Source organism: Etheostoma spectabile, chromosome 5 (genome assembly GCF_008692095.1).
Source record: "Etheostoma spectabile isolate EspeVRDwgs_2016 chromosome 5, UIUC_Espe_1.0, whole genome shotgun sequence".
NCBI classification, from domain to species: Eukaryota; Metazoa; Chordata; class Actinopteri; order Perciformes; family Percidae; genus Etheostoma; species Etheostoma spectabile.
Window position 1 is genome coordinate 25779943 of NC_045737.1, and position 21594 is coordinate 25801536.

At 38.7% G+C, this 21594-nt stretch overlaps 2 protein-coding genes across 5 annotated transcripts in view; both read right to left on the reverse strand.

The window, feature by feature from the left end:
• Positions 1-1752: 1752 nt before the first annotated feature.
• On the reverse strand, positions 1753-9170 carry LOC116689983 (ras-related protein Rab-14). Of its 2 annotated transcripts, none has more exons than XM_032516738.1 (8): positions 8969-9170; positions 8432-8490; positions 6579-6632; positions 6120-6297; positions 5946-6012; positions 4700-4787; positions 4520-4550; positions 1753-3863 (listed from the first exon to the last, which is right to left on the reverse strand). In XM_032516738.1, the coding sequence occupies exons 2-8, from the start codon at positions 8481-8483 to the stop codon at positions 3686-3688; spliced, it is 648 nt and encodes a 215-aa protein (XP_032372629.1). In that variant the 5' UTR covers positions 8484-8490; positions 8969-9170; the 3' UTR covers positions 1753-3685. The 2 variants fall into 2 exon arrangements, with proteins under 2 accessions (XP_032372629.1, XP_032372630.1); XM_032516739.1 differs by having other exon boundaries at positions 9001-9114.
• A 1372-nt stretch (positions 9171-10542) lies between these two features.
• Positions 10543-21594, reverse strand: part of si:dkey-220o5.5 (actin filament-associated protein 1-like 2) — a 19775-nt gene continuing 8723 nt past the window's right edge. For all 3 annotated transcript variants that reach the window (XM_032516622.1, XM_032516621.1, XM_032516620.1), the window contains exons 5-16: positions 20380-20491; positions 20026-20264; positions 19211-19390; positions 17317-17403; positions 16840-16909; positions 16045-16268; positions 15854-15963; positions 15153-15270; positions 14920-15007; positions 14371-14537; positions 13681-13791; positions 10543-13014 (exon numbers count right to left, since the gene is read on the reverse strand). In XM_032516622.1, coding sequence (XP_032372513.1) covers positions 12988-13014; positions 13681-13791; positions 14371-14537; positions 14920-15007; positions 15153-15270; positions 15854-15963; positions 16045-16268; positions 16840-16909; positions 17317-17403; positions 19211-19390; positions 20026-20264; positions 20380-20491 — 1533 coding nt within the window. In that variant the 3' untranslated portion in view covers positions 10543-12987. The remainder of the gene's footprint in view (positions 13015-13680; positions 13792-14370; positions 14538-14919; positions 15008-15152; positions 15271-15853; positions 15964-16044; positions 16269-16839; positions 16910-17316; positions 17404-19210; positions 19391-20025; positions 20265-20379; positions 20492-21594) is intronic.

Here is a 21594-nt window from a genome sequence, read left to right on the forward strand (position 1 = left end):
AAAAAAAAAGAATGAGTAAAACCCGTAAAAATCAAATATATGAACTGATGGAAGGTAAAAAATAAATTCAAATGAGCCTTCTTTATAACTGACTCAGTGTATTACTAATGCAATTATACTTTGATTCATCAGAGAGCTTGTAGATGACATTTGTACATCAAGGGGAAACATTTCTCCGTCAATCTTCACATCCTTTCTTGGTATTTAAGAAGATTTACTGATTATATTAAAGTGTGATTTCCCTGCTGGAGAGACACTGAATATAAACTGGACAGCTGATCCATTTAGTGTAAATCCAACGTTAATCCTTCAACGACAACAGAATCATATCAGGTCAACGTTGCATTGATCGATTTATTGTTAAAACACTGAATCAAACGACCTATACATTACATGCGTGTGCATCTGTCCGCTTGTTTTGGTTTTTTCCCCCTCCAGTAACCACGAAATTAAAGAATACAGCTTTGAAATATTTAAAAAGTGTACGTTTTACTGGAGCTACATTGTTGCTGTTTCTGTTTTGTAGCCACTTCACGCTGGAATGCTTCTTAAGAGCAAAATTTACCGACCAATCCAGTTAGATGGACTGGGAGAACTGGTTCATGTAGCGCTGGGATCACACTCTATAAACACTATGAATTTATTTTACAGTTTACAATTTAGTTGATGACTAGTTAGCAACAATAGAGAAAACTTGAAAGCACTTCAGGGTATCAAGGCTCGGGCATTTCGAGATGAAGTAGATCAAATTTTAAAGAAAAGGCTCTAAAAAAAAAAAAAAAAAAATTGTTGTTGGGGCGGCCTCTAGCTCACCCGAGCGTTCGCCCCATGTTAGCAGAGTCCTGCAGCGGCCCGGGTTTGAATCCAACCTGCGGCCCGTTGCTGCGTGTCATCCCACATCTCTCTCCCCCTTTCCTGTCTATCCGCTGTCACTAATAAAAGGGAAGCCCCCCCCCCCCCAATAAAATAATCTTAAAAAAAAGAAGAAAAAAAAAGAATTGTTGTTGAAACTCCTGCAATGCAAAGAACCAGAGCTAAAGTTTAAACCCAGTTTTAACGTTTAAAAAAAATAAAAATAAAATAGCTATAAATGAAAACAATCTGTGTTGCTTCACCTTTTTTCTTCCCTCAATATGCACTGAACCAGGAGGGATGAAAACCCACTTGGGGAAACCGTGACATTGAATATATGCTACAAAAATGTAATAAAAATCTATTCTTTACTTGTGATAAACCGGGGGGCCAGGGATGACATTCTGGTTCAGGGAAGTCATTTTATTCTTCATCATCACATTCATCAATCAATTGCTTTATCTCTCCACAGAACAATCAATATTCAAAGTTGCCTTAAGTTATTTAGTTAAAAAATAATTATGATTAAAAAAAAGAAGGAGATGCAGAGATGGTGGATTTGGGGATCCTGTCTGTGAACATGTGTTTGTTAGAGGTCTTCTAGTAACAGAGACCAGACCCAGGAGCCAAGTAAGGCCGGGTCCAGATAACCTTTAGTCTAATTTGGTCTGGTGGCGGTGTAGTATCCTCACAATCTTTTCAGATTTAGTCTCTTTCTTAAAGAAAACAACTCTTTACGCACGTTGGATTCAAATACGGTTTCAGGTCCGTTTTGGATCAGGTCCTAAAAGTTGGACCCACAAAGACCTGTAATCTGTGCATGTGTGTCTATATGTGGGTCTATGTGTACTGAGATCCTGGCTCTTTTCGGTTAACATTTTCTGATCTTTTCTGTGACCCCCCCCCCCCTTGCAGCTGGGGTTAAAGGGGCTACTCAAGTGATTTAGACGTGGCAAAACTAGTGTATTTGAAATGAGCTAAAGCTTTTATCGCACATTTATAAAGTTGGGGAACTTGTGAGAGACATGTTAAAGAAAGACTGGTCAAAACTGAAGCAGCAAAAGCTGAGGTGTCCTGACTTCTAGTAAATAATATATGACAAACTCCAAAACCCTGGATCTTACATTTTCGTTAAGCAGATTCGTTCCGTCTTTTGGTAGACCCACTTAGCCTGGTGAATGCACTCGATTTTCAAACTGCACACCCGCTGTTTGAAACACAGGCTTTCGTTATAGGTGATCTAACCCAGGCCAAATTATTGTCAGAGTTATTTTAGCAGACTTTAGGAAGCTCTTCCATAGCCACAAAACACATTACACAAGTATTTTCAGAGGTTAAGTGTACTAAGCATGGAGTACCTCTTTAACCTGCATTCGAGGCGAGTGGTAGTCAAACAAGTAAAATTACATCATCAGCTTTAGGTGTGAATATTGCTGGAACTTCTCCAAAAGAACAACAGATTCAAAAGCCAATCCACAGGAATAACTATAGTGTAAATGCATCTTCTGATCCACCCTGCCGACACTGTAAATGCAACCGGCTGGCTCGAAGAGCAGCTGTTTGGAAACACCTGCATGGGGAACAAGTAATATGAGGAGTTTGCTGCATCAACTCGACTCAACATCCAGGCCACTGTTAGAATTAATGGATTTTTAAGACTTTTCCAACTGAACGAATGATGGGATACCACACACATAAGACATAAGTATGACTATTAATCCAAATGTTTCTATCAAAGCATGAACGCCAATTTTTAGCAGATCCGATTAAAGCAAAATATGAATATTTGGCCTAAAGGTGGTCCTCGATTTGGACCAATAAGCAGTCTGGCTTGGCCAAGGCTTTGAATCTGTCCATAGGAATGTCTGGAGTTGAGACTTGGGTTTTTTAATGAAGTGTTGTCCATATTTGGACTGCAGGTTTGTCCAAATTTAAGCATTGAATCTTTATTTTTCTCATTGGTGTTCGACATTTGGGACAAAGGTAGTTGGAATACCCTCACTTGAGTTAGGTTCAGTCTTGGGGAAAATGGTTGTCTGTTGGTGGGCTAAGGGTGGTGCTATTCTGAGTTTACAACCTACTAAGTTTGGGCCCAGCCAGCCGGGTTCTGTGGTGAAGGCGGTCTCAATTGGAACTAAGAAGAGTCAAGGCTCTGAATCTAATGTCAAAAGTTTAAGTGTACGTTTTTTTGGGTGATCCGCATTTTGGTAAAGTGTAGATCAGATTTGGGCTGTAGGTTGATTCAAAAGAAAGTCTTGTATCTTTATTTGTTAAGTAATAATAATGAATAATTATATAGGTTAGTCCTAAATTGGACAACCTTCACTTGAGTCAGGCCAACAGCGCTTTAATGATGGAAGGTCCAGAGGGTCGTCCAGTTTTGGGGAAAAGTTTGTCTGGTGATGGGCATAGTGAGAAAGCTGGAATGAGACCTAGCATGATCCAAGTGTGGACCAAGAGTGGCCGGGATTAATGCTTAGGGATTCATTTTGTGCAAACAGTGATCCAGCTAAGGTAGGGTGGTCCTGACTTGGGAGTTGACCAACACTGATCCAGAGGTGGCACATAGATGTCTGGATAGTTTCTGGATTTGGTTGCGGATGTCCTGATTTAACCAAAGCTGGTAAATTTCTGATTGGGTGGAGGATAGTTGAATCTTGATTTGGGTACTGAACTGAGGTCTGGACTGGACAACAGTTGGTTGGATTGTTAAATGTAATCCAGCTAAATCCTGTTTGACACTCTCTGGACAGAACACGCATGTTAGTGCCTGATGGATCTCTGTGTACGTATCTGTCTGCTTCTGTCCGTCCGTCTGTTTGATGGTCTGAGGTTAGCAGCTGCAGCCTTCTTTGGCCGGCTGGCTGTCGGCGTTGAGGCGACCTCCCTGCGGCGCAGACGGTTTGTGCTGGACTCCTGACTCTGCAGCGTTCAGGTCCAGACTGCCATCTTGGATGTTCTGGTAAATTCTCTTTGCTGCTTCCAGGAAGGCCTCTTCCACATTCTCCCCTCTGAAGAAAAGGGGGGACAGGGGATGGAGAGATTAAGATACAAACAAACAGTAAAATGTCTTACAGATCTAATTCAAAACTTTGTCATGTTGCACCTCAGGTCATTTAAGACCAGGTTTGACAGCAGTGATGGATGAAGTACTCAGATCTCTTACTTAAAAGCAGCAATACCACAATGAAAAAATACTCTGTTGCAAGTAGAAGTCCTCCATTCAAAATTTTACCCAAGTAAAAAATGTAACTACTAGCAGCAAAGTTATACTTAACGTAACAAAAGTTTAAGTATTCAAAGTGTACTATATATTTATTATTGGAATTCCTGATGCAATTACTGTCTGAACAGCATCTTAATGTTGTCAAGGTACAGCTAATTTTAACTACTGTATTTACTGTTGGGTCTACCTATATTTTATAAACTGATCAAATGTTTATTGTATAAAATCTTGACCTGACCCAAGCTAAATGTAGTGCAGTCAAATGTACAATATTTCCCTCTGTGATGTAGTGGAGTACAAAGTAGCAGAAAATGCAGGAAATACTCATGTAAAGTTCAAGTACCTTAAATACTGTACTTAAGTATAATTTCTTTCCACCACATTCAGCCTATTGTGTGTGATGTATAGATGATGAAAGTGTGTGTGTGCGTTTGTACTTACGTCTTAGCGCTGGCCTCTAGAAACAGCAAACCTGATCAACAACAGGAAGTAGAAATAACATTTTAATTAATTAACAAATTAATCCTAATTTTTACTTGGATATTGATACTGCTTATTAGATTCGCACACAAAATACTTGTCCCGTAATGTCACACAAACAATTAAAAAAACTCTTCTCACCATTCTCCTCCGCAAACTGTTTGGCCTCCTCGTACGTCACGTCTCTCTGAGCCTCCAGGTCGGCCTTGTTACCAATCAGAATGATTACCTAGACACAAACGCACAGCTGAGAAACTAGGGGTTTATCACATAAGGTGTATTAATAAAAACTCTAAAAGAGGAGAAAGCATGTTTTAAAAACAAATTGTGAGGATCAATGTAACCATTTTTTTCACGCTTTCTGTGTTTGTTGGAAAAAGGTATACAAAAGGTATGCTTTCAGCTGACACCTTTTTTTTTTTAAACTGCAGAAACCTTTATGTTGTGTTATTTTGTCTTGGAGGTATTTAAAAAAACTGTTTCTTGCCTTAAGGTATAAGCCTTAAAAAGGTCCCATGACATGGTGCTCTTTGGATGCTTTTATATAGGCCTTAGTGGTCCCCTAATACCATATCTCTTTCCCAAAATTCAGCCTTGGTGCAGAATTCCAGCCAGTAGAGCCAGTCACACATTGAGTTTTCCTTAGTATGTGCCATTTATGAGTCTGTAGCTTTTGAGGAGGGGGGCAAGGTGGAGGCTGGGAACGTGGGCTTGACCAACTGCCACTTTGCTCATTTGAAAGCCATGATGTTTCTCTCTCATGGGTGAGCCAAATTCTCTGGGCAGGAAAAGCAGAGCAAGGGGAGGTAACCTTGCCCCTTATGACCTAGAGGTCTTTAGATGTGGTAGAAACCCAAATAGTAACATAGCGAAAGGACTTAAAAGTTACTGTGACTCCTGGAACCGGTTTGTGAATACAGCTCCTAGGCATTAGGTGTTTGTATATGTGTGTGTGTGTGTGTGTGTATGTATGTGTATGTATGAGTATGTGTGTTTGTGTGTGTGTGTATGTATGAGTATGTGTGTGTGTGTGTGTGTGTGTGTGTGTGTAGAGGGGACAGGGCCTTTTCTGTTTGTGCTCCTAAGTTATGGAATGCCTTACCTTTGACCATTCGTCAGGCTTCCTCAATACCGATTTTTAAAACTCTTCTTAAAAACTCATTTCTACACTTTGGCTTTCAACCCAAACTGAGACTTGATCTTATCTGTTTTTATATAGTGTTATTGGGTAGATCTTCACCCCCAGTTTATTATTTTTATGATATTGTGATTGTTATTTTTATCTGTGTTTGCTGCCTTCATGTACAGCACTTTGTTCAGCTATTGCTGATGTGAAAGCGCTTTATAAATAAAGTGATGATGATGATGATGATGTGTGTGAACTCACTGTGTTTGGGTTGGTCAGGTTCCTGGCATCTGTTAACCAGCTGCTCAAGTGATTATAAGTACTTCTCCTAAAACACAAACACACAAAAGGAAATGAGACAGAAAAAGTTAACCATTAAAAAATATAACTAATTTGAAACCACACACACACACACCCCTCTCTCCCTGTCAGTACCTGGTGATGTCGTACACCATGAGGGCCCCGGCAGCCCCTCTGTAATAGGACCTGGTGACAGCCCTGAAGCGCTCCTGACCGGCTGTGTCCCAGATCTGCAGCTTCACCTTCTGACCGTTAACCTCCATGATCCTTGTCCCAAACTCCACCCCGATGGTGTGAGGACAGTCCGCCATGACTGCACGATCACACACAGAAAATATACTTCATTTTCACAGTTAATATCAACACTGAGACAAAGCTTCAGCAGCTTTATTTTCAGAGTAAAAGCCCTTGCATTCTGGATCTGAAAACTAAATTGCAATGTTAAATGTGAAACCTGCGTGAATGAATTACACACAGTAACAATAAAGAGCAAGTCCCACCAATATTCTTACTTATTTTTAATATTCTATTAGTTCAGGTCCAGCGTTGTAGACATTATACGATACAAGGTGAAAAGAAGAAGAAAGGACTTACATTTTTTCTCTGTGAACTGGTGCAGCAGACAGGACTTCCCTACTCCCATATCACCTGAGGAGAGAGAGAGAGAGAGAGCGCGAGAGCGAGAGAGAGAGAAGGTAAATCATGAGTTCAGAGGTTTTCCTCATTTGAAAGTTTTATTTTTAAATAATGTCTGCGTTTAGTTAGCACAGGAGTCTAATAACATCACGTCATACAGGTTTATGTTCTGACCATCAGTTTAAATTATTTCAACTTCGTTTTTTAGAAATTAGGATTTGTTTGTCAGTTTGGTGGACAATCCTAAAGACTAAAATACCCACGAGCCTCAGCAGCTGATCCAGAATGTGAATGGAGCTCAACAGTGTGGTTCCAGAAGTAAAAATCCCAATAATGTTCTCTGAATTTTGATGATCAGCAATAATGTCAAAACCATCCGAGGAAGACTGACCGTAAGTGCTGAGGTTGTGAAACAAAGGTTCCTGCTCCTGTTGAAGCCACAAGTCCGTATGAAATCAACCTTGTTTTAAGAAAAACGTATTTATGTTCTATGTCATGGAGTACTACACTACCCACAATCTTAAGTGTAGCAGCGATGTCTCTCATTGGTGGAGCTCGCCGTTACCATGGTTTTACCGCACCGGCAAACCTACAAGTGTGTTGCTAACATTGAAGTCTATGGTCGTTTCTGTACACAGTCTTGTACTTTTGCCCTTATCAACATTTTCTTTTGCAACAAATCAAACGTTTTATGACCATGATTCATCGATTAGTTAGTTGGCTTGGTTCCAGGATATTTAGATAATGAAACGTCAATGGAGATGTTTAACCGCAACCAGAGCACTTCAAAACGTTGGGGCACTGTTGAGCTCTATGAGAACCGATTTAAACTGCTGAATTATTATCTAATTTTTTTATATAATTTAGCTTTAGCTTTATCTTAACGTTAGCGGAGCACATCACATACTGTGAAGCTCTGTGGTTGGCTGTTAGTGAAATGCATCCTGGGAGACATAGTTTACTTCTCTATATCAGTGTTTATGGTCTGCATCTTTTTAACTTCTATCCAAGAACAAAATATTTTCTAATACGAATGTTCATCTTTGCTTCTGATGATTCAACCAGGCGAGTTTCATGTCCACCTGTCACCAAAACTGTGAGTGGAAATGAATTTGACTTTGGGATATAACTCCTCAAACTTCACAGCTCTATAGGGGTTAGCAGGCGAGCCAACACAAGCAGCTGGTCTGTCACAGACTGGTCATCTGGGGAAAGTTTCATGTCTCCAGAAATCATTTTTTCCAGACATAAAATTGAGCAAATATCTGGTTGCAAATTTAATTATTTAATAAATTCAATTTAAAAACTGCTGGTGCAAAAATGGTCCTGCAAAGCGAAGCATGCACAATTTGTATTTATCAAAATATGCTAAACTAAAACTATGGCCCTAATACAACAGATTATTCTGCTCGGAATTTAAATAATTATATTTATTTGGTGTATAAATGGCTCATGGCTTTCAGTTTTGAAGCCTGTTGTGAACTGTTTTTGGGACAGTGTTTGTTAATTGTTCGTACAGTGTAACATACAAGTGTTATTCCTAAGTGAAATATTCCTTAATTTTATAATGACAATAGTTGCCAGGGGGAAAAATGTTACCAGAGTCCTCAGCAAGAAGGTTGTGTCTGTCTTTTACGCTTTAACTACGGTCTGTTAAAATTAATAAAAACAAATGGATCCAGATGCATTTGTTTTTTTACGCTGTACCGAACAACTCAGACCGAACCGTGACTCCTGGACCATCGTACGAACGGAACCGTGGTTCCGTCACACCTAAAGCTAAGTTCTTACTACAAGATTTCCAAACTCACCGATGATGATGTATTTGAAGATGTACGAGTAGTTGTAAGGTGCGGCTGTCATCTTGATACTGTGAGAAAAATGAAAACAGGAAGAGATGTCCGACTTACACATAACTCTTAGATCAGACACATCAGTCCACACCCTGTCCGAGATTCTGGACCGAACCAGTCCCAGTAATCACCTCTGCGGTCAAACAACCTGATCAGAAACCGTTTAACTGGGCAACAAACAAAAGGAAGCAGCCGGCTAGGCTAACACAGCGAGCTCAGGGTTAGCATGAGACATTAAAAACCATGACAGTCCCAAAGCGTGCAAGCAGTCATCTTTAGCAAACGTATTAAACACAATCAACTGACTTCCCTATCTCAGAAAATCTTTTTTTTTTTTACCCTAGCTCCAGAGCTAACCGGCTAACAGCTGCAGTGCTGTCAACGCCTTGCTAACAGGCTAACAAGTAGGAGGCCACTTTTATCACAACACATAAATATTAAATAAATAATTAAGCAGACAGACGGACAGGATGAGTTATAAATGTGGATGTGTACCTTCGGTCCGGGTGTCTATCTAACCGGTATACCTGATTAAACTGCCGATAAGACGGGTAGTTATCTTTATTAGCTAGTTAGCCCGGTGATCCGTCAGGAAACCTTTCCCTTCTTCCGCGATTCTTCTTCTTCAGCGATCACGCGGGGGAACACCGCGAGACTAATAGGTGTGTACCGCGGCCCAGCGGACGAGAGGAGACTGATGCCTGTATCCAGTGATTTTAGTTAGTAACTTAAAGGTACAATTTGTAACATTCTGCATTAAAATATCTAAAAACGAGCATACCTATGTTATATATTTTTACGAGTTGGGTAACTATCCCAAATGTTTCCACCAAATTTCAAACCCAAAGAAATCTGTTATTTTATTTTCAGACACGGGTTTCCTTTAATCGCCTGTCAGCGGCGTCACCTTTCACCCTCTAGTTACTAATAGCCATAGACTGTATACTGTATATATTAATATTAACGGTCTATGCTCATAACTCAAAAACGCTCACCCAGATGATACGTTCAGGAATAATTGTAAATCATAAAATGTCAGAGAAAAAAATGCTCGTAACCGTAATGCTGCTTTTTTGCCACACAGTATCGTTTCGTGATTAATTACATGCTACTTTTTAACACAGTAATACAGCAGATATCTTATTTATTAAGGTTACAACATCGTTCAACACGCTCACTACCCACTAGGCCTACTCACTAGCATACAAACCACCTCAAGTTATTAGTAGTAGGCTATGATTGGAACCCACGAATAAATTCACTAGTAACGTTAACATTAGCTGTATATATAGACGATTAATCCATTTAGCCAGCTAGCACACCCCGGTCTGTCTGCCTCACTCTCCCGGTGCAGAGAGACTCAGTCGGGATGAGAGCTGACCACAGCCCCGGGACATATAGCTAGCTAGTGTTACAAAAAACTAACGACGTGTTTGTTAAATCTCTGAAGAAGTGAGGCTAGGGTCCAATGAAGAATTAACAAAAGGTTTAATGAAACAGAATGACAAAAACGACATAACAAAGACAAATGTTACACTGCAGCTGACAGCGGACTGAAACACATGGATCTCCCTTCTGGAGTCACATCAATCAGTCCCGAAATCAGCTCTGTTCATTCCATAGACTGTTAATCTCAATATCAATATATATATACGGTCTATGATTCATTCACTATTCCCTGCACATGAGGACGGCTCTATTTCACCAGGTGTACTTAAACCCATTCTCATTGGTCTGTCATTGGCATGGTGACATGTTGGGCCCATCTCAGTGGCCTCAGATGAGTAGGTCACACCTCTAACATGCACGTTCTTTTACTGTCTATGGGGGTTCCTCCTGGACACAGATCAAAGGCTATCATGTGAGGGTCAATTCTATTCAATACAGAGATAAACATTACTGAAGTATTTCTATTTTCTACTACTTTATACTTCTACTTCACTCCATCTAGGGAAAAATATTGAACATTTACCTAATGTTTATGACATCTTTAGTTACTACTTATTTTACAGACTCAGATTAAAAGGCCTAATACAAAATGTAATCAACAAATAAATTACAATGCATCATTTTAGGTTAATATGAATCTTTATTTATCCACGGGGGAAATTTAGAATACCCAGCAGCATATGTAATTAAAACAAGCTCCACCTTTATCAGCGGCCACATTAAAGTGATGAACACATTAATGCATCAGTCATTTTTCATTGAATATGATTCTGAAATAGGTCATTCTGCATAATGAGTACTTTTACTTTTTGTACTTTAAATATGTTTTGATGCTTGTACTTTTCTACTTTTACTTAAGTAAAATAATGAATACAGGTCTCTTACTACTAACAGAGTATTTCTACACTGTGGTATTACTACCTTTACTGAAGAAAAACATCTGAGTACTTCTTTCACCACAGGGATACACTTTTTGTATCCCTGCTGTAATTTAAAAACTTTACAAAATACTATGTAAAATTCAATTTTTCCATTACAGCATCATTTTACAGATCAGAGTTTAGTACAACATCAATAAAGAAACGTTCTCCTGAGATTATCATTAAATCCAGTAAATATAAGTCATGGAAATAAACATAAGATAAATCAACATGTGTATAATAACATTGTGCAGATCAAATAAGAAGAGATATAAAACGTTTTCAGTTAAAACCCAATTACATAAAAGAGAACATGTGGTATTAAACTAAATAGAACTAACTTAAACAAATGTGACCTGAAATTCACAACAATAAGTCATCAAACTGAGCACAAAGAAGAGGATTTCTATTACAATTTACAGACTTCACCACAAACACACCGGAAAGTCCACAACATGTCTGTTTTCACACTGTAGAGTGGCTTAAGAAAGAAGTGCCTGCAGTTCATTTGCTACAGCTGATTCAGAGCTCCAAGAACAACAGGAAGTACACTGGATTCATAAGCACCTATATTATTGCTAAAAAAAATGTTTATTGATTATATAAACAGTATATATATACTGTAGATATCAAAATCAAAATCAAAGTCTCTAATTGGACTAAAATAAACCCAGATTAGTGTTAAAATAAGATGTTAATAAAGAATGTGCAGTGTGAGGGCTTTCATGTGTGTACTTATGAAACAAAGGCAGGTGTGAGACTCAAGCCTGTTTACACACTCGCTCAACAAATTCTAAAAGCCAAAGGATCATCATTAATAAAATATCCTGAAAAAAAAGGGGTCCCCAATTTTGACTTCTTATTTTACTCTGATGCATTCCTGATGTATAAAGTTATTCATAATCTTTCACACCCTTCTGTTACAGGATGCCTTGCCTATCCCGGCAGCAGCAGTGCCAGTAAGACTAGAGACTCTACCCAAGGTGACTGGGTACTGTAGTTCAAAAGGGTAGCCTTTGGTCAATCTGCTTTTTCAGTTAAAGTAGTGGGGAAGTGAAATTGAGTATGAAATTCCATACTCACAGACAGACTCAGGATGCTTTGCAGTGTTTAAAACCAGCCCCAAACCCAGTATTTATCATACTGATTTAATGCATTATCTCGCATTGATTGACTTTTATGTATTGTGCTGTTTAATGTTTGCTATTCTGTGGTTATTGTTTGTGCAGCTGCCCACGGGCAACGGGTAAATTAGCTGCTAGCTAACTCCGGTGCAGTTACCTTCAATTGTGCACTGGCCTGAAAACATGACCAATAAAATAAATGAAAACTACCAACATCACATTGTAAAGGTCTAAAACCAGCCGTGCACTTTGTTCTGTTTAGACTGAATCGGGTGTTGCACATACAGACATGATTGGCATGGTTGACATTGACAGTTGCTGCAGTCTGAACAGTCATAATTTTTGGGCTGCTTGCAGATGTTTTAGATGACAAACTTTGTGTCATCTTAAAGTCACACAAGGTTCTCTTGATTTTGGTGACTTGTTTTGTGAAATCAGCTAATTGCTCAGCATTAATCCAACATAATACCAATCCATTTGATGTAGACTTTAATCAGTGGTGTGAGTAAAATTTTGAGATACTTGTACTTTACTTAGTGTCAATTTTCTGCTACTTTATACTTTTAGCCACTACATCTCAGACTGAGATATATCTACACATATCTAATAACTTTAATTACTTTACAGAATCAGTCAAAACAAAATATTATCAACTAATGAATGAGGATGTATCAACTACCATCTGCAACATTAAAGTGATAAACACATTAATGCATCATTAGTTGTAATCCAATCATATTTATTATTCTACATAATGAGTACCTTTGGTACTTCAAGTATATTTTGATGCTAATACTTTTTGTGATTTTATTTAAGATTAGGGCTTTAATTTGTAACATAGTATTTCTATAATGTGGTATTACTACTTTTATGGAAGTAAAATATACTTTCTCCACCTCTGACCATACTGAGTAACTTCACTCATTGTAAAGCATTTTAGAAAGTTCTTCAATTGAGAGGACTGTTTGTAGATGATGATGATGATGATGATGATGATGATGATGACGACATATGGTTAGTATCAAGCAGCAGCTTTGGTTTCCCATTCCTGTGGAAACAGGAAGAGCAGAGTTAACTGAACAACAGAGACAGATGATGTTTTCTGTTAAAGTCTTTGCTGACCTCCAGTGGTTTCACTTGTCACCCTGCTGCAGTGATGCACAGGTATACTCCAAGACCCTGTGACATCACTGCTGACTGGGGTTACAGGTAGAACTTTTAACCAGAGAGAAAAATACTGCTTTACAACCTGCTTACTTAAAAATAGTAGTAATGTTAGCATGTTAATAAGCTAAACTTTAAATGCTAAACTTTAACGTGAACATGTTAACATTGGCATGCTTAATTTTGTAGAGAGTAACGTCTTTAGTTAGTACTTTTCTACAGTGTGGTATTCGTACTATACTTAAATACAGGATGTGAATACTTTCTCCGCCATTGGTGAATAAGCAGTGTCTAGATTTTAATTCACTAAAATGTACCTTGAAATACAAAAAACTAAATCTATAATAAAACATAAAGGTGACTGAATGTTGACAGTGATCCATCTGTAGGTTCATTTTGCTAGAAATGAAACAAGTGATGTAACGTACAAGTGTGTGCGTGTTGTATGTGTGTGTGCGTGCGTGCGTGTGTGTGTGTGTGTGTGTGTGTGTGTGTGTGTTTGTGTGTGTGTGTGTGTGTGTGTGTATGTTTGTGTGTGTGAGAAACTCACCTTCCTCCTCTGGAATACCTTCCCATGTTCAATGAACAGCGCTGAAGGAGCTCGTCTGAGGGAGTTTTTAGCTGAGGCCGTCCGTCGCAGCAGAGGGTTCAGGAAACTCGCCTGCACCAGTAGACCAACAGAGACCAGCAGGGACCAGCAGGGACCAGCAGGGACCAGCAGGCACCAGCAGGGACCAGCAGAGACCAGCAGGGACCAGCATGCACCAGCAGGGACCAGCAGGGACCAGCAGAGACCAGCAGGGACCAGAGAACAGAGGATGTCAAAATCACAGTGTGGCTCAGTTATGATACATATGTATATATTCTGAATCCACATTAAGATGAAGTTCATGCAAATATATATGTATATGTGTGTATTTCTCTATCCACTTTTACTTATTTTTGTTTATTTATTTAACATTTTCTTTCATTATACAGTGGGTTAGCTTTATTATTAGTAATGTGTTATATACATATCCAACATGTAATTTTACTTGTATATACATTTAAGTTGATGTATTGTTAACATGTCATAATTAATCGTTTTCTACCTTTCCATGTGTCTGTACACTTATGTGTAATTTTCCTTTCTTTTAATTCTACTTCTTAATGCAGATATAGAAATGTTTATGCATCCATCTTATTGTAATGCACTGTAAATTGAGATGTTTGTAAAATTCCTGTCCCTGTTTTTCCTCACCTGAGCACGCTCACTGCAGATGGCCAGCGACTGTCTAAAAGAGGTGCGTTTGTTTTGCTTTCCGACAGAGGCCAGGTTTATCTCTGACCCTGCCCTCCGCTGCACCGTCCTCTTCCCCGTTAACTCAAGCTTCTGAATGCCTCGTTCCACTTCCATCGACTTCCTGTCTGAAAAATGGACCAAGATCTTCACTAAAGGTATTTTTGGCAGTTTAAAAATTATTTAAAGCTATAGTGCGTAGTGAGAAAATTTGAAGTAATGACAACAAAACTGTTGCCGCATCCCCATGATACAAGCCTTCTGTTATTGTGCAAATAGCACGCAGATGCAACTATACCAGCCTGTATTTAGCCTTAGAGGGAGAGAAACATCTCTAAAGCTCCTTTAATAACTGTAGTCCACAACTAGAGAATCAGTGAATCAACATTTTTATCAGATCTTCTCTTGTCTGAACTGTGGTGGCTGAATAGTCCGAGGATTTCAGTGAAAAAAATCAACTACAAACTTTTAAACTGAGTTTGAGTCTTCATGCTTATTTATAAGACTCACTGTGGCCGGTGAAGGCGGTGTTGCTGTAGGTCACTGAGTCTCTAGATGACACCGAGCTGCATTGAACTGAATCCTGAGAGCTGTGGAGCTAAAATGCCACAAACACTGATCATTGTTATTATCTGTTCAATTCAATCTTGTACAAAAAACACGTTTTATGACAGTTTCCTTGTTTGTATGAACAAAGGAGTGATTTTAAGCGGAGCTTAAATCCTTTGCTATATGGAGTGTACCATAAGCTCCAGTATGGAGGTGTTGGAGTAGATGGGTTGGTCTTGGCCTGCTCCACTAAGGTGGAAGGGGTCGTCCATGTAGGTATTGGAGGTGGGAAACCTTCGAGTCTGCAGCCCACTGAGGAGGGAAAAAAATGGAATTACTACAAGAGAAGAAGAAGAAAAGAATGTGGGGTGCATCAAGGTTCTTCTGTTGGACCATTTCTCTCTTAGATATACATTAATGATCTTTTTTTACTTTTTGCTGATTGTATTAATTAAACTAATAATCTCACATAAGTAAAAAGTAACTAAAACCACACAGTAAAAATACTTGCTTACAGTAAAAGTCCTACATTGAAAATGTTCCTTCAGTAAAAGTATGTGAGTAAAATCATAAAATCGTAGTTAAAGTATTAAAAGTATACAGTAGAAATGTCCCCAGTGACTGTTCATTCATGCATTAATGTAAAAGCAGGATTTAACTATTGCAGTTGGTTGAGGTAGAGACCATTTTGAACTATTAACTAATGATTACTTTCCTTATGGATTAATCTGCTGATAATTTTCTCCATTAATCGATTGTTTGGTTTGTATAAATAGTGAACATAGTGAGAAATGGGGTCACAATTACCTAGAGCTCAAAGTGACACCTTCGTAATGTTTGTTTGTATTTGAACACCCAGACAACATGCACTGTAACTGTATTAACACTCTTTTACCTGAGAGCTCCACCTGTGTTGATCTGTGTGTTCCTGTCATGGTGACTGTGATTGGCAGCTCCGTCCTGCAGCAGCTTTAACCATCGCTCCTTTTCACTTGAACTATTCACCTGAAGGAAGGAAGTATTGACACATGAAAATATAAATAACTAACTCCATCCCTTAACCAAATGAATGCCTGGTCAGCTCACCTCCAGCACAGCCACCTGGTCACCAAGCATGCTCAGTGTGATCCTGTAGGAGTGGTCGGTGTCAGGCCCGCCTCTGACCTCACACCCTCTGAGCTGGACGGTGTACTGAGGCGACCTCTTAACCTCCTCCTCCTTTTCCTCCTCTCCAAACATGTTGAGTAGACCTGCCTCCACCTGACACAGTAAACTCTGCCACTGACAGTTCATCAGCACGCTCAGGAAACCTGTCAGTCAGACACACCTCAGGTCAGAGCAAGGTCACTCTAACATGACATCATTTAGTGACTTAAAGGAGCTTAACACTGTTTTAGCCTTTTTTTCAATAAGAGCTCTTTTTTTCTTTTCATTGTGTTTGACCAGTGGTTACCTGGGTCTAGACCTTTTAAGCTACTCCACTAAGTTGACAGATTTGTTTGTAATCATGACATGAAACCACAGGTTTTGGGATTAAAAACTAAACTACCCAGTTTATGAACAGTGTATGAAGCAGAGCAAATTAAACTTAGTGGTTAAAACATTGGTCTTGTAGTCAAAGATGTTTAAAAGCCAAATGAAAAGAGAATGCAAGATTTAATGATTAAGAAGTATGATCAGTTGAAAGCCTTGTGCTTAGAGCTTTGAAACACTGCCCCATAGTATTAATAATAACAAAACTGACAGGATTTTGTTGACAATACTTAACTGACATTTCAGTTTACTGACTGTACTCAAAGTGTTTTTTGAAACACTGCAAAGACTGGAGACTTTCCTCCAGCTTACAGATATAATAATTATAATAAGTAATGATTTCAGTACCTTTGTCTTTGTTGAGGCTGCAGCCAGCTGAAGGTTTCTCTTCCTCAGAGTCAGTCTGGACTGTACTGGACTGAAGAGACACAACATGGACACAAACTTCACTTTTTATTTGAGTGAAGGCAATTTATCAATTTAACAATGCCTTACAAGACACCAAAAATATGTACAACCAGGAGCAGAGAGCTGTGTATACATTTACAAACAACAAACAAAGAGAGAAACAGCGAACGCATCTTTTCACGGTCCAATCTTCCTTAATAAATCACTGACAAAAACATCCACTATACAGAATAAATACTTATTAAATAATCCATCTTGCTTGTTTCTCCAGACTTTTGAGACAAAGGTCAACACATCAAAATAAACAAAATATTGAACAGTTATAACACTTGATGTGTGTAGACTTTTTACTTTTATGTGTTACTGTCAGAAGGGTTTTAGTTAAAGTTAGGGAATACATAATCAACATGGCCTCACCCTGCAGGACAGCAGCCCGTCTGATCTGACCAGAGACAACGAGCTCTGAGTCTCCACTTCACGCCCGGCACTCACCTCCTCTATCACCTGCACACACAAACACGTACAGCTGATGTACAGTACTAGAAATACATACAGTATTTATACGTGTGTGTTTACTAAGGTTACCTGAAATAAATAACCATTAATGGTAGAAGAAGTTCTCACATCTTTACTGAAGTAAAAGCACAGAGCTACATTTAGCTGGTAAATTCAGTGGGTCTCAACTTAGGGGTCGAGCCTCTGAAAAAAGTCACCTGGTAAATTTGAGGGGTTGACAGATGTTTAAAGGAAGAGAAGAAGACCAAGAAACTAAGTTAGGATACAATAATCTGTTTGAAACTTCTTACTTCATTTGAACAGTTAATACAATGAAACTATGTGAGAAGTTCAGGAGAGGAGAAATGTCAACAACTCAGCGACATCTGAAACCTGACGAGGAGACCCACTACACACTGATTTTATATAAGAGGTCCCAAATAATATAAAATGTTTCATCTTTAACAATTTTTTTTTATAAGCTTACCATATTTATTTTATTTAAAATATTAATCGGAAAAATATGTACAGCTATTAAATATGTAAACGTAGTAGATTAAAAAGCACTACATTTACTTCTAAAATGTAGTGGAGTAGTAGTATAGAAGAGCTTTAAATGGAAATAATCGAGTCAAGTACAAGCACCTCAAATTTCTACTTTCTATGTTTTGAAAATTATCAAAAGTAAAAGTTTCCATTGAAGCCGAACAGACCCTTTCAGAGTATTTATATAATGACACCCTAAAGGAAAGATTGTGGCAGAGACCCCTCCCACCCTGCACACAAACTCTTTTAACCCCTTCCCTCAGGCTGGAGGCTGCGATTCATTAGAACCAAAACCTCACGTCTAAAGAACAGCTTCTTGCCGACTGCAACTGGCCTCATCAACAAGGCCCGAGACCCCCACAAAAAGAAGCAGAAGTATGAAGTTGCATAAAAATAACTACTTCAACTTAAGCACAGAATCTGAAATACACAGTCATATCCAGAGGTGTCAAGTAACGAAGTACAAATACTTTGTTACCTTACTTAAGCACAAATTTTGGTTATCTATACTTTACTGGAGTAATTATTTTACAGCAGACTTTTTACTTCTGCTCCCTACATTTTCATGTCATTATATGTACTTTCTAGTCCTTACATTTAAAAATAGCCTCGTTACTTGTGTGTCAGTTTGGCTTGTTTTTATTCCAACTTGTTGTTGAAAAAATAAATAAATAAAACCTATCCAGATAAATTGCAGTATCCAGATAGAGGGAATTTCATTGTGGTTGGATGAGAAGTATAAACATATACCATTCTGTCACCCTATTGGTTTGTACGCAATCCATCGCACCTTCACAGGACACAAGTCACATCACACTTGAGCAAGGACATAGCATATGTATTTAGCCTAGAAATAAAATAAGTAAAAAACATATGTAGCTTTGTACAAAGAAGTCCATGGCAGACTTAAGAGAACTTGAGTGAAATGTCCCAACCAAGCACCAGCAAGGAGGTTGGTAGCAGGAAGATCTAATTTGATCTAACGTCTGATTTGGAAAAGCATATTAGTATTATTTCTTTTCGCCTTACATTATTTTACTTTTATACTTTAAGTAGTTTTGAAACCAGACTTTTACACTTTTACTTGAGTAAAGAGCATGAGTTGATACTTCTACAGAAGTCTTTTTAAACCCTACTATCTAATACTTCTACCCGAGTTATGAATGTGAACACTTTTGACACCTCTGGTCACATCCCACCACTGATGAATAGGCCTACAACATATTGAGCGTTAGTAATGAGTGCGGTGTGTGCTTTGTGTGTCTCTAACCCTCCTCCATTCGTCGGCCTGCTGGAAGCTGCTGTAACCCAGCACCAGTGTCTCTGATCCCAGTAACACCAGTTTCAGCTGGTGCTGGATCTTCCTATTGCTCTTTGATTTGTAGAAAAGCTGACAGCCGCGCAGGTTCAACTCCAGCTGAGGCAGCAGGTCCTGAGCACACTTATAACACTAATACACACACACACACACACATTAACAATCACATCAACAACGACACCTACAAACTTAAACAACTATACAAGCAGAATGCACAGGCTTTTTTATATCTATTTCACTGAATTATTTTGGCATTACTGTAATCTCTAATGCTTTAAAAGTTATGTTGGTTGTTGGTGTTCTCTTCTTACTGTAATATTTGTCTTAAGTTACTGATTTGTGTTACTCAGGGCTGAGGTCAAAGACAATTTTCTAGTGAATTACTGTAAAAAAACAAAGTAACTTATGAACTGACAAATTGACTTAACATATTTACAAACCGCCAAGCACACAAACAAACTAATGAACAAAAAAACAAAATAAGTCTGTATATAAATTACAAGAAGTATTTAATTCCTAATGTGAATGAAGTATTTGTGTAACTGTTGGGGAACATCATATTTTAATAACTCTTTTTAATGTAAAATCTTAATTTGTAAAGTAGCTAAAGCTGTCAGATAAATTAAGTGAAGTAAAAGCGTAAAGAAGTGTAAAAAAAAATTGTATTTAAGTACTTGAGTATATATATGTACTCAAGTACTTAAATTTATATGTATAAATGTTTCTATGTATATATATAAACATATATACTTAGTTGTTGGTCCTACCAGCATTACGTCACTCCTGATAATGAACAGCTGTTTGGTCCACTGTCCAAGCCATTTTCTTTTCCACAGGTAACCACAGAGGCGGGACTCGGGGATGGGTCTTAAGCAGGGCTGGGAGGCGCTCCATTGGATATAGTGAGCTCTGTCCTTCACAGGCTTCTCATCATCATCATCATCATCATCATCGCCATCTTCCTCCCCGTACGACTCGTAGTGACTGCTGTCTGACTCCGCCTTCTCTGAGGGAGGGATGAAGACGTTTTTAATTAAAGCTTTCATATCATGTCTCTGCGTGTGTGTGTGTGTGTGTGTATGTGTGTGTGTGCGTGTGTGTGTGTGTGCGTGTGTGTGTACCAGTGTTAGACATGGTTGTGTCAGGTAAGTAAGGTTCCGCCTCCTCATAGGTATCTTCATCATCCTCATCACCTCCGAGACCTCCTGGAGGTAGGGGTGGCACCTCAGGGCCCTGGATAGATGGAAGGGGGAGTTAAAGGCTGATGTTTGCAGACGTTATCGGCTTCTTTAAGATTGAAAGTTAAATACATTTACTGGGAGGAAAGAGCCTCCTCCCTCTGGAACTCTCTCCCTCACCACCTGAAACATTCTCCTTCACTCCCATCTTTCAAAAACACAAATATATTTCAACATTGTTGAATATAGTTTAGTGTTTTTATGTCGATTTAACTGTTTCTGTTCTTGTTTGAATGTAAAATGCCTTTGAGTATTTTTGCGTATAAATAAAATGTATTATTATTAGTAGTATTATTTTGTGTGGCACAGAGTTTTGGTCTGAAAATGACATAACTATGATGCCACAGCTCTGGATGCAGCTTTCTCCAGAGCAACTGCTGCTGAGGCTCTTGTTATTGGTTGCTTGTTGTGGGTTAGGGAAACATGTTTTACACAAAAACCAAGTGGTACTACAAGACACAACAAACTGTGACTTTCTCGACTTGCAAAATGATCTTTTAAATAGACAAACATATTTGTTAATGACACAATTCCAACGTTGTCCCTTGCCGTTGACTACTGTGCATATTGTTTCCACAAAAAGGTCCCATGGGGGACACTGGAAGGGAGGGATTTTACCTCTTTTTATTTGTGTATGGGACAAATAAACCTTTGAATCATTGAATGGGTCAAACCTAAGTTACTAAACCACTAAACAATGTACCAACCATATTTTGTGCTTATGGTTAAATATTGAACAAGTCAACACAGACAAGTATTAGAGTCATTAACCCTTTGTACATCTCATCACAACACTTTGGACATCATACTCTCACTGTCCTCTCTGCTAAAAAAGTCACGCTGAACTGAACTAAACTGGAGCTAAATACGTTTGCAAATTAGTTGCATACGAACAAAACTTCCCAGGAGACAGAGTCAGTGTGTGTGTTTGTGTCCATCACGTAGACCAGATGCTAATCGGCCGCCATCAATGACCACTTCCTCCCTCTGCAGAGCTCTCAGCCAATAGAAGGCCAAATAGACGGGAGATGGCCTCATGTGTAAACACTGAACATCCTGTCACTCCCTCCAACACACACACACACACACACACACACA